Source organism: Erythrolamprus reginae, chromosome 3 (assembly GCF_031021105.1).
Source record: "Erythrolamprus reginae isolate rEryReg1 chromosome 3, rEryReg1.hap1, whole genome shotgun sequence".
Classification (NCBI taxonomy): domain Eukaryota; kingdom Metazoa; phylum Chordata; class Lepidosauria; order Squamata; family Dipsadidae; genus Erythrolamprus; species Erythrolamprus reginae.
Window position 1 is genome coordinate 80017960 of NC_091952.1, and position 13553 is coordinate 80031512.

A 13553-nucleotide genomic window follows, 5' to 3' on the forward strand; every position below is an offset into this window, starting at 1 on the left:
AGAAAACTGGAAGTCCTCAACTTCCAATGGTTTGTTTAGTGACAATGGCACTGAAAAAGGTGACTTATGACTTTTTCCTACTTACAAAAGTTACAGCATCCACATGATCATGTAATTTATATTTGGATGCTTGACACCTGGTTCATATTTATTACAGTTGCAGTGTCCCAGGATCATGTGATCACATTTTGCCAGCTTCTGACAAACAAAGTCAATGGGGAAACCAGATTCTCTTAACAACCAGGTTACTAACCTATCAGCTGCAGTGATTCACGTAACAAGCGTGGCAAGAAAAGATATAAAATTGGGCAAAATTCAATGAACAAATGTCTCACTTAACTATAAAAACGTTGGGCTCAGTTTTGATTGTAAATTGAGGATTACCTGTATAGATCACCATCATCAGTTGCTAATGTGTGTCAAACAAGTACTGTAATTCCTAATTGAAATTACCATATTACCGTAAGTCTTTATTGCCAACTATTTTGCGACCCATATGCATATTGTTAGTAAGTACATGTATAAGGCAGTAAAAAGATTGTGGTTATACTGATCTACAGCTTGGCTGTTAAAAACCAAGTGTTTGATAGGCTCCAGAGAGCTTAGTTTAAGAAAAATTATAAATATGTGACTGTACAAAGAAAGATATTGCACTTTACAGTACTTTTTATCACTTTTTGTGACATTTCACAATGAAATGTGAATGGATATACTTCCAGGATAAGAAAAGCTATATATTTCCTTTTCTAAATGTCCTATTCTGTGCATAAATATCTACAACACATCTATTGATAACCTTCCCAATGTTACCACTGTTTCTAAAACACCAGCCAATAAGGAGCAGACACTTTTTAAAAGGTAAAGTCCAAAAGTGATATAAAATTAAGAGTAAACAAAATCAGTGAAGATAGTTGGAGAGCCTTGAAGATGTCCAGAATTTCATAATTTATTGTTTATTCAAAATTACATGCTGCCATATTTGTATTAATTCTCAAGACACCGCAAACATTGTGTGCCTGGCTAATACAGGTCTTTTTTGGCAGTTTAAGAACAGGCTAGGTAATTAAATAGTGTTTTTTAATCCTGAATTCTTGTAAATGGAAACTAAATGATAGTTCTTATTAGCTCTTTATGTGTGTTTCTGTAATAATAACCTACAGCATCACTCAGGCATTGCCATGATGGTATGTAACCTGTCTGCATTAGCAATTTATCACAAAAGCAATGTATGGATGATGTTGTAAATTGCTGGTTTCCTCTTTGTAATCATTTGGACCATTTCTTAAGTTGATTTACATTTTTTGGAAAGATCCTTATGCATCATAGAATAGTCCGTTCCATTAGAGGGAACATAGTACTGATCTATATATCTTGCATGTTAGAAAAGCATAATTAGAAACATAGAAGTCTGACGGCAGAAAAAGACCTCATGGTCCATCTAGTCTGCCCTTATACTATTTTCTGTATTTTATTTAGGATGGATATATGTTTATCCCAGGCATGTTTAAATTCAGTTACTGTGGATTTATCTACCACGTCTGCTGGAAGTTTGTTCCAAGGATCTACTACTCTTTCAGTAAAATAATATTTTCTGTTGCTTTTGATCTTTCCCCCAACTAACTTCAGATTGTGTCCCCTTGTTCTTGTGTTCACTTTCCTATTAAAAACACTTCCCTCCTGGACCTTATTTAACCCTTTAATATATTTAAATGTTTCGATCATGTCCCCACTTTTCCTTCTGTCCTCCAGACTATACAGATTGAGTTCATTAAGTCTTTCCTGATACGTTTTATGCTTAAGACCTTCCACCATTCTTGTAGCCCCTCTTTGGACCCGTTCAATTTTGTCAATATCTTTTTGTAGGTGAGGTATCCAGAACTGAACACAGTATTCCAAATGTGGCCTCACCAGCATTCTATATAGCGATTTTAATCTCAAAATTTGCTTTTCACTCTGAATTTGTATGGGGTCATAAAATGAGCAAGCCAAACTATTTTTATTTTGAAGCGTGGCAAGCCAGTTTATTTTTAGAACACTCTTATTGAGGAAAGAATTTCAGACTGCCCTTATCTCTGCTAATAATAGTGACTTGCTCAATTTATACAGCTACCGAATTACCACTCCACCCTCTCCTTTAGTCAGGCTATCTCTTAATTGCAGATTTTCTAGTTCATAGTTCACTTGGTTTTAAAATGTAATGATTTGATTAAACTGGGATGCTAAACTGCAGCCTACCTATTTATACTTGAATGTGTATGTTTCTCCAAGTGTGTGCATTTTTCTTTGTCATTTTATGGAATATAACCATGGGTGATGTGTACTGAAACCTCTATCTTGTGTTAGATATTTTAAAAATAATAATTATTAATTGCTAAATTTTGTCTTGACTCCCCCCCCCCACACCCCCCCCCCCCCCAATTGTTTCAAAAATGCTGGATTGGAAGCTAATAAGCTGCATATTATGGGGAAGTGGGGATAGGGAAATATTATTAGTAGTCTGAAAATATAAGGAATAGATAAATAATTTCTAAAAGAAAGATGGGCAAGCAGTAATGTTCCTAAAGAGAAAAAGAAATAATCCATAGTAAATTTTAAATCAATTGCTTAACAAGAGTATAGTGATACAGTAATATATTATATCGCCTGAAATGGATAAGATTCTTAGCTATATTACTTAGAATTGCAGTCTTAATATAATTTATATTTATTTTATATTTATATGCTACTAGTAGCTGGATACTCGGGCTTGATAAATTGACACTTAAGCTGAAAAATTAATGAGTAGTTTAAAAAGGCACTATATTATTTCGTTAGTGACGGTAAGCAAAGTTTCTTAGGGAAGTTCTTTGGGAGTTGGGCGGCATAGAAATACAATAAATTAAATTAATTAAATTCTGTTATTAGAGATTAAGATGTTATTGTAAGTCTAACAACAGTAAAATAGATGGGGTTAAGCCTTTTAATCCCATCAGCAACCCGGGCTTTTTTGTCTACGTAGACAGGCTAATAACTTGCATAGCATAGACTTTCAATTCCTTCCTCAGATGAATTGTTCAGGATCTCCCTATAAACAACATTCCTGGTTTTGCTCTCTGGCTTGGGGATGACCAGGCTGTCAGGTGATCTGACTCTGGAGCACGCCACATAGAACTGGCCATGAGAGAAACAGTCACTCTTCAGATGCACACTAGCTATTTTCAAAGTCTGTCCCTGTGCCTTATTGATGGTGATGGCATAGCACACCTTAATGGGAAATTGTAGACATTTGAACTTGAAGTGGTAGTCTGATGGGATCAGAGGAATTTGGGGTATGAAAATGGTTTCTCCCTGATTGACACCTGGGAAAATTGTGGCTTTTATTATGTGATTGTACAGGGTTAGATTGCATAATAGCATGTTTGGAGCACCAACCTTGTGGTAGCGGTCATGAGGTGGCAATCCTGGTGGGTTGAGAGTGTGCAAGTACTCCACAGGGTAATGTACAGCATCCTCAATCTCCATTACTAAATCCAGAGACTTCAACATACTTCATATGTTCAGTAGAATGTGTAACTCTTTAGCATCAGAGCATGTTAATATAAGGCAATTGTTCTTTTCAGGTGGGGTGGGGTGGTAGAACATCTAACTACTTAGCACCAGAGCATGTTAATATAATATGTATAAAAATACTAATGGTCATTTCAAAAAATCCTTTCTTAGCCAAGGGGAACGTACATTCCAAGTTTTAAGTTTATAGACTTTACAGTTCTGGAGATTTCGTGATGAGGGAGTGGTATGCTAGTAGCTGGATGTACTTTGCTAGGAAACTGAACTCCTTAGCATGGAGTAGAAAGTCTAAAACTTCCAGATTACAGGCTGGATGAGTCATATGCAGGCCATGCCTACTGGCAGTTGGAACAAAGTTATTTTCACATGGAGAGGGGGAGTAGAACTCCTTAGCATCAGAGCATGTTAAAATAATATAAGAAATAACTAATGATCTGAGGGTCATTTCAAAAAATCCTTTCTTAACACGTACTTAGAAGCCAAGGGGAACATACATGCCAAGTTTAAAGTTTGTAGTCTTTATGGTTCTGGAGATTTCACGAAGACGTGTGAGTGATATTTGGCAGTTAGATAGACAGACAGATAGGTAGATAGATCCAGGAGCCCAAGGTAGATTAAATAGCAAAACTATGTGAGGAATACTGGACTGAGAATGACTATTCCAAATCACCCAGGGAGTTTCTATGATGAGGTGAACTTGAACCTGGGTTTCTTCAGCCCTAAAGACTAATAAAATATGACTTTCTGATCCTTCAGGATAGACTTTGAAATGTACATAGGAAGTCCTCAACTTATATTCACAATTGAGCTCAAACTTTTGTTAAGTGAGATATCTGTTTAGTGAATTTTGCAACTATTTGCAACCTTTCCTGTCACAGTTGTGAAATTAGTAACAAAGTTGTGAAGCGAATCTGTCTTTCCATTGAATTTGCTTATCAGAAGGTCACAAAACGTGATCATATGACCATGGGATCTTGAAACCATCATAAATATGATCCAGTTACCAAGCATCTGAATTTTTATCACATGACCATGGGGAAAAAACATTCATAAAAGTGAAAAACAGTCATGTCATTTTTTTCTGTGTTGTCGTAACTTTGAATAGTCACTGAATTAATTGTTATAAGTCAAGGTAAAGTAGTTTGGATTTAGTTCATAGTTGATTCATTTTCTGTATCTTCCATTTCCCCATTCCACCTCCCCAAAAAACTGTTCTAAAAACTAAATACCTTAAATGTATATTTAGAAAAGATTATTCTTTGGTAAAGGTCAAATAAACATCTACAGGACAATCACATATGATTGCAGTCTAATCTGTGTACTCTTACTTGGAAGTGAGTTCCCTGCAATTATTTAGAATTGCTTCTAAATAAACATACTGTAAGAATTTTGATTTTTCTTTCTTAATTGGGCAATTGTGCTCAAACGCAAACAAAACATGCCACCCTTTTATTTCAAAACTTATAAAATAGAAATTTTTGCAACAAGTAGCAAATGGATGAGAGAAAGCTTTTAATAGAACTCCATTAAATAATGAAATGCTGCAAATAATTTCATGCAGCAAGTGGCCTGTTGACAGACAGGTGGACAGAAATAGGCCCCTGTGCAAAAACCTTGATGATTTTGAATTACAGCTCCTGTCAGGTTGAACTAGCACAACCAATTTTGGTCAGGGATGGAGAGGATATTATAGTACAAAATATTATTGAAGAAGGTTGGCAAAGCAAGGTTGCCCTAATTAATGGAAATAATTAGTTGAAAATAGCATTCACAAAAGAAGAAATGATGAAAGCTTTCTCCTCTCATTATTAGTGATCTTGAGAGTGGCAATAACCAGATAGCTGCAGGATACTGCCCTTCCCTACTTTTTTTTTTAATTAGAGTCAAAGCAGTAAGTATTAAAGTAGTTTTAGAAGTCATCTAGTGGCAAATCTTTTGGGGCATTCTGCCTTAGCTCTTAACAATGTCATGTCACTAGCCAGCTCAGGAAGCTCAAACTGCCCAAGGAGCTGCTGATACAGTTCTACAGAGGAATCATTGAGTTTGTCATCTGCACCTCTATAACTGTCTGGTTTGGTGCTGCAACCCAACAGGATCGACACAGACTTCAGAGGATAATCAGAACTGCAGAAAAAACAATTGCTGCCAACCTGCCTTCCATTGAGGACCTGTATACTGCACGAGTCAAAAAGAGGGTGGGGAAAATATTTACTGACCCCTCACATCCTGGACACAAATTGTTTCAACTCCTACCGTCAAAATGTCGCTACAGAGCACTGCACACCAAGACAACTAGACACAAGAACAGTTTTTTCCTGAACTCTACTAAACAAATAATTCCCTCAACACTGTCAGACTTTCTACTAAATCTGCACTTCTATTCTACTAGTTTTTCTCATCATTCCTTTCACCCATTTCCTCCCATGTTGACTGTATGACTGTAACTTGTTGCTTATATCCTAAGATTTTTATTAATATTGCTTCTTCATTGCTTATTTGACCCCTATGACAATCATTAAGTGTTGTACCATATGATTCTTGACAAATGTATATTTTATTTTATATACGCTGAGAGCATATGCACCAAGACAAATTCCTTGTGTATCCAATCACACTTGGCCAATAAAAATTCTATTCTATTCTATTCTATTCTATTCTATATGTCCTTTATCTCATTTATACAGAGAGGCAAACTGGTACCAGTTTCCTTCAGTGCAGTTGTCATTGCTAGTAAGTGAACTGAAAAAAAAAAAGGTTTCTTTTGGTGGTACCAGTATTGGGTTCCTACGTAAACGGGGGGAACGCCATTCTGATAGCGAAAATGGAGCTGCACACATAGCTCCAGTTGACTGGTGAGTGGACACATGCGTTGGAATGAGATTAGCTTCCTGTACATGCGCAGAAAGCAAAATCTCGCATGAGGACATGCGGACGTGTGAGATTTCGATGATTTTTGCTCATTTTTTGCTTTTGCTCATGCGTGAAAGCAAAAAAATCAGCTAAAATCACCAAACTCTTGTGCTCACACACATCCTCACATGCACAGGAAGCAAATGTTGCTCCAGCACGTATGCGCCAGGGTCGCAGAGCTCCACGGGAAGTGCACTGGTATCAGCGGTAATTGGAATCTGCCTCTCGGTCCTATATATAAAAAAATCATGCTGCTCTTTAAAACTTATGAATTGTATGCTGACCTTGATGTAAGAAGAAGCATTTCAACTCTGAATTAATTTATATTTTTGTTACTACTTTTATTAATGTTGTAAAAGTTATTATTAGATAAATTTATCCACAACTGATATCAAACATTGGTTTTTGAATAATGTAATTTCTAGAAAGAAAAATAGATTTAGAATAAACTGTATTTTCATATTTATGTCACAATACAATTCCATATACAGTACAGTGGTACCTCTACTTAAGAACTTAATTTGTTCCGTGACCAGGTTCTTAAGTAGAACCATTTGTAAGAAGAAGCAATTTTTCCCATAGGAATCAATGTAAAAGCAAATAATATGTGCGATTGGGAAAACCACAGAGAGGGTGGAGGCCCTGTTTCCTCCCAGGAGATTCCTAGAGAGGCCCCACAGAGGCTTCTCCCTGCCTTTTCCTGTTACAGTTTTGGAAGCTTGGGTTTGTAAGTAGAAAATGGTTCTTGAGAAGAGACAAAAAAATCTTGAACACCTGGTTCTTATCTAGAAAAGGTCATAAGTAGAGGCATTCTTAGGTAGAGGTACCACTGTATACAACTCAAGAATACAGTAAGTTCCATTAAATCCAATTGTTTGGGTAGGATTTCATAGCCTTTTAGAGGTTGCAGTCTTTAAAATACTTACATTGCAAACCAGGGAAACTTTCCTGAGTAGAGATTGTGTAGCAGCAGATTTTTCTTTCTCAGGCACAAAGAAAAAAAATATCCGCTGCAAATTCTGTGTGGCATCAGGAAGGGCATACAGCCATCCAATTAAGCTCCACTCTTGCCCCGATTCTACTGTGAATTAAAGGATTACAGGGTTTTAATTTTATTGTAGTGTTAATACGTAAGTGATTCATCTCACAAATCAGTAACCTCTTTTATGTAAACAGAAATTAACATTCAACTTTTTTGTCTTTTATTTAGTTGGAGAACACCAGCTTACTGGACATAAAGTAGCAGTGAAAATTTTAAACAGACAAAAGATTCGTAGTTTGGATGTTGTTGGAAAGATCAAACGAGAAATCCAGAATTTAAAACTTTTCAGGCATCCCCATATTATCAAACTGTAAGCATACTAACTTATTCTCTTCGTAGCAAAATACAAAAATGTGTGAAATATATATTTCTGTATTGCAAGTATTTTGCTGTATTTTTAATATGATTAAGAATAATATAAATGTAAACACAAAGTAAGTTTTATTGCTCTTATATCGAATATGCCCCCAAGCCCATAGAATACTTGTATGGACATTCTTCCTCTTGAAACTCAGCCAGCAAAATATTTATTGGGATTACTATCATATTAATTGTTGTCAATTAAATTTACATGCCAACCATATCACAGTTTGGGATGACTCTGGACCATTATAAAATGTTTTTCAAAATGTTTCAGGCTAATTTATATTTCTTGTTCTGTAACAGACAGAAAATAAAACTTTGACTCTCAGTTTGATGCAGTATCTTGTACTTTTCTGGGATAACTGGTACAAGATTGCACAGTTGCTTGATAAAAGCAAAGTAGCACTTAGTGTAGGTGTTCATATTAGGTGATGAAATGAAAAATAGATCTTTTAATCTAGATAGACTAATATATAATTATATATTTATGTATTAAAATTTCAAGAGCAAAATTGAAATGTTTTTTATTTCATTGAATAATGCATAAAAAGGAAGTACTCAGCTTATTCAAACATAGTATTGTAGCTGTGTACTTCTGAGACCAATCTCTAAAGCAAAAAACAAGTCTTTTTTCCTGATACAGGATGGTTGAGGTCTTTCTTGGTTGTCCATTTTGAACCTTCATTAAAATGGCTGCATTATTGTAAATACATGTATAGCCATATTGTATGTTCTTAATAACGGTGAATATATATAATCGCTTTATACAGGTAGAACTCAACTTACAACAATTCATTTAGTGTCCATTCAAAGTTATAATGGCACTAAATAAAGTGAGTTATGATTGTTTTTCGCACTTACAACTGTTGCGGTATCTCCACAGTCAAGTGATCAAAACTCAGATGCTTGACAACTGACTCCCATTTATGACAATTGCAATGTCCCAGGTGATATGATCACCTTTTGTAAACTTCTGACAAGAAAAGTCAATGGAGAAGCCACATTCACTATGCAATGGTGTTATTAATTTAATAAATGCAGTGATTTTCTCTCACATCGAAAGAAGAGTCCAGGATGGGTTATTCTAGCTCTATGGACTGAGTTGAAAGGGCATTCCAGGTAAGAACCAATGCCCCTTCACTTAACAATGGTACCAAGAAAGATAATAAAACGGGGCAAAATTCACTTAATATCTTGCTTAGTCACAAAAAAATTGGGCTTGATTGGGGTTGTAAGTCAAGGATTATCTGTATTGTGGATCCAGACAGATTGTAAATAGGAGTAAATATGCTACTCAAAAAAATAGAGGGAACACTCAAATAACACATCCTAGATCTGAATGAATGAAATTTTCTCATTGAATACTTTGTTCTGTACAGAGTTGAATGTGCAAAACAGCATGTGAAATTGATTGTCAGTGTTGCTTCCTAAGTGGACAGTTTGATTTCATAGAAGTTTGGTTTACTTGGAGTTATATTGTGTCATTTAAGTGTTCCCTTAATTTTTTTTGAGCAGTGTATTATTGCGCCATATTTTGGGACTGAATGAGAAGGCTAACAAAAACTCCACAAGTCCTGCATTGTAAGGTGAAGGAACCATTCCTGTTATGTAATCATTGGACATATACAGTACTAACGTATTTTGACTTTTGAATCTGCAGTGTCTTAATTTTCTCTTGGTAGCAATGTTCAGAATATTAGTTCTGAGAAGATTTATTGAACAAAGTTCTTAGAGGAGTGAAGAAGTTTAATGTAGGGGGTAGAGTAGGAGTAATGAAGATCTATCAAACAGTTTAATTGACCAGAGTCCCAAAGGAGTTTGCAAAAAAAGAGACCAATTTATCCTTTAGAATTGAAAAGTAATTGTATAGAAAGTAAATTCCAGTGATTTTATTAAGGACTCCTTTAAGATTAGACAAAGGGTCTTAAGAACTTCGTTCAGCAAAAACATTTAAGATACAATTATTTTCTTGTATGTTTTCAATAGATATCAGGTGATCAGCACCCCTACTGATTTTTTCATGGTGATGGAATATGTGTCCGGTGGAGAATTATTTGATTATATCTGTAAACATGGACATGTAAGTGTCTTATCTAATTGGAATTAAAAATGCATGTGGTGAAAGGACAAACAGACAGTAGTGGAAAATAGAATTGCTTTGCTAAATTGTATTATTTTAGCCCAAGCCTATTAGCCATATGTAAAATGATTTGCTATTGAATCAAATCACTGATGTATATTTTTTCCTTTATTGTAGCTATTGGCTACAATACTCTTCCCCATCTGGTGCCCACCAGATGCATTGCATTTAACAATTGGACCATGTTCACTTGGATAATGATGTTAAAATCAGCACATCTAATAAACTCCCAATTGGGAAAGATTGTTATCCAGTTTTACAATTCAGCAATTCTACTAATCATCATAGCTCAAACCAAATATATCTTAATTAATTGGAAATTAATATAAGCGCTAAGCACAAGCAACCTCCATCACCCTCTTTTGTTTAAAATCATCGACAGCCCAAGGGTTTATTTACATCAGTGTTTCTCATCCTTGGTCACTTTTTGAGGTCTGGACTTAAACCTTCCGAATTCCCCAGTCAGCATGGGGGAAATCTGGGAGTTGAAATCCAGACCTCTTAAAGTGGCCAAAGTTTATCTCATGCCACTGATCACAGTAACAATGATTTGGAGATCATCTGATTTTGTAAAAACATGGAAACATGGATACAGAGGTCATTTCACACAATCTTAAAATTTATTTGGTGTTGTGGAAAGATTTATAAGTATGTTTAGTTAGTGATATGATTACTAGCAAATGTGCCATATATAATATGAACAACAATTCAGGCTAAGAACAGCAAAAATGCTTCAGGAAAAACATGTTTTATAGACAAATAATACAATTTAAAGTACAGTACTTTATTCTTTGCATTTTTTTTCTTTTCAAAGTAGAGTTACTGATGAAGACTAGACTAGACTAGAATAGAATAGAATAGAATAGAATAGAATAGAATAACATAGTTGGAAGGGACCTTGGAGGTTTTCTAGTCCAACCCCCTGCTTAGGCAGGAAACCCTACACCACTTCAGACAAATGTTTATCTAACATCTTCTTTAAAACTTCCAGTGTTGGAGCATTCATAACTATAAATCTAGTATAGGAGTAGCATTTCATACCGTTATTTTGCATTTTTGTAGTTTAGTCTACTGTTTATAAATTTAGTCAGTGATGAATGTGTTATATAATAGTTAATTATAAAATGTGAGGTATGCAGTTATTTTGATTATTCTATCATTATAATCAGCTGATAAGGCTCATTAATTAATGAAGAAATTCCACTTTAGTTTTGAACTCAACTACATCATTCTCTATATAAACAGAGAAAGCCAAATTAGGTTGTCTTGTTGTAATTGATGACATCTTGTAGCTTGAAGTTTCAATAGTATACTTAAAACGCCTCTCGTGTAAAAATTAACTTCTTTCTGCAGATACATCATTTAGAAAGATTTGACTTAAACTGCCCTTTGATGATCCCCCTCCCCCATCCTCCAGGGGTTTTATGTATAATAACATTAAAAAAAAAATATGAACTCACATAACTATAGACCAAAGTGCAATAGTCTTTTCTACCATCACAGTACTCTGTCTCTCTTCATTCATCTCTTTATCTACTAGTGCTACTTCAGAACACTGGAGGATGTGATTTTTTAATTATTTCCACATATAAAATGTTCTCAGAGCTCATTTTGAAAATTAACATTAGGGCTTTTTAACATAAAATGTTACACAAACCAAGCTTTAGGAATCACCAGTCTTGTTCTGATGTGTGCGTGCAAGCAATGTTACGAAATGCATAGATCAGAATCACTTGTGTGATTCCTCCCATTTTTAAAGGAATAGATTTTATGTCATGTTGGGGTTTTTAAAATTGTATTAGACTTAGAGCTTACATTTCCATTTGTATTCTATATTTTCAAAATAAACAATTGCATCAACCTGAAATGCAAGGATTCCTTATGCTGTCTAAGCCCAGGAAACTATATTCTGGTTTAATAGAAGCTACCTAAATCAAGCCAGGATAAAGCCATGGTTAGAATAAAACTCAATATCCTGGGATTAGATTTTATAAAGAATTAGAGTTGGTTTTGGAGCAAAAGTTTTCAGTATACTCTCTGTGCTCAAAAGAATAGGGCTATAAGCATAAGGCATCACGAATCCCAGCGACCGATAAGGTCCCACAGAGTTGGCCTTCTCCGGGTCCCGTCGACTAAACAATGTCATTTGGCGGGCCCCAGGGGAAGAGCCTTCTCTGTGGCGGCCCCGGTCCTCTGGAACCAACTCCCCCTGGAGATTAGAACTGCCCCCACCCTTCCTGTCTTTCATAAACTACTTAAGACTCACTTATACCGCCAGGCATGGGGTTGAGACACTTTTCCCCAGGCTTTTTTTTATACTTTGTTTTATGTTTGGTATGAATGTTGCTGTTTGGTTTTTAAATAATGATAGGGTTTTATATGTTTTTAATATTAGATTTGTTCCACTGTTATATTGTTTTTATTGTCCTGAGTCTTCGGAGAGGGGCGGCATACAAATCTAATAAATAAATAAATAAATAAAATACGGTACATAAATTTGTTGTCAAACATCAAGGTCCGTTTTCAGCAATAACAATTTGGAATATTCCTAGACTATCCTTGCATACAATTATTCTTGAAGGGTGATTTCAGAATATGTTGGTTGCTGCTGAAAGCAGGACATCTGTTTTAGGAAGTCCTTGACTTGTCATTATTGCTGCTTGTATATGTGCTTGGGAATGATTGGGCGTACAAACACGTAATAGCAGTCAATTGCTGACCCTTCTCCTTGCTAGCATCACTATTCTCATCTTGCTGTGTGAGAGGATGAAACATCTCTTAGATAGCAGCAACAGTATCAGCAAGTTAAATACCTCTTTATGCCAATCAGTGATGCCAGTCTTGATCTTAAAACATATAAAATGTATTTGCCAACTGTGACTTAACTTATGTTAGGGATCGGATAAAGAGTAGCCACAAAAATGTAAAAGATGTTTTGAAAGTCTATAGATCTTTGGAAAATTCTTGGAAAGGATTATGCAGTAATATATTGATTCTTTGATCATAATAGTTTTAAAACTTCAGTCCAGTTTGCCTCCAGTTATGTTTTATTATATCTTTTATCACAGCTCACTTGAGCTAGTGGGTATAAAGTTTGGGAATGACTGGAATTGTCAGTTCATCAATCAGTTTTATTGTAGAAAGAGACCACTATCTTATAATGAAATAAAATATTTTCAAGCCACATAAAATTACATAAAAATTAAAATTAGAATAGAATAGAATAGAATTTTATTGGCCAAATGTGATTGAACACACAAGGAATTTGTCTTGGTGCATATGCTCTCAGTGTACATAAAAGAAAAAGATACATTTGTCAAGAATCATGTGGTACAACACTTAATGATTGTCATTGGGGTCAAATAAGCAATGAAGAAACAGTCAATGTTAATAAAAATCTTAGGATCCAAGCAACAAGTTACAGTCATACAGTCCTAAGTGGGAGGAAAAGGATGATAGGGATGATGAGAAAAACTAATAGAAATAGAAGTGCAGATTTAGTAAAAAGTCTGACAGTGTTGATGGAATTATTTGTTTAGCAGAGTGATGGTA

The 13553-nt window shown here is 35.1% G+C and overlaps 1 protein-coding gene across 1 annotated transcript in view; it reads left to right on the plus strand.

The window, feature by feature from the left end:
• The window catches only part of PRKAA2 (protein kinase AMP-activated catalytic subunit alpha 2), a 38020-nt gene that overhangs the window by 4516 nt on the left and 19951 nt on the right, over window positions 1-13553 (plus strand). Inside the window, exons 2-3 of the mRNA XM_070748975.1 lie at window positions 7667-7808; window positions 9848-9941. Coding sequence (XP_070605076.1) covers window positions 7667-7808; window positions 9848-9941 — 236 coding nt within the window. The remainder of the gene's footprint in view (window positions 1-7666; window positions 7809-9847; window positions 9942-13553) is intronic.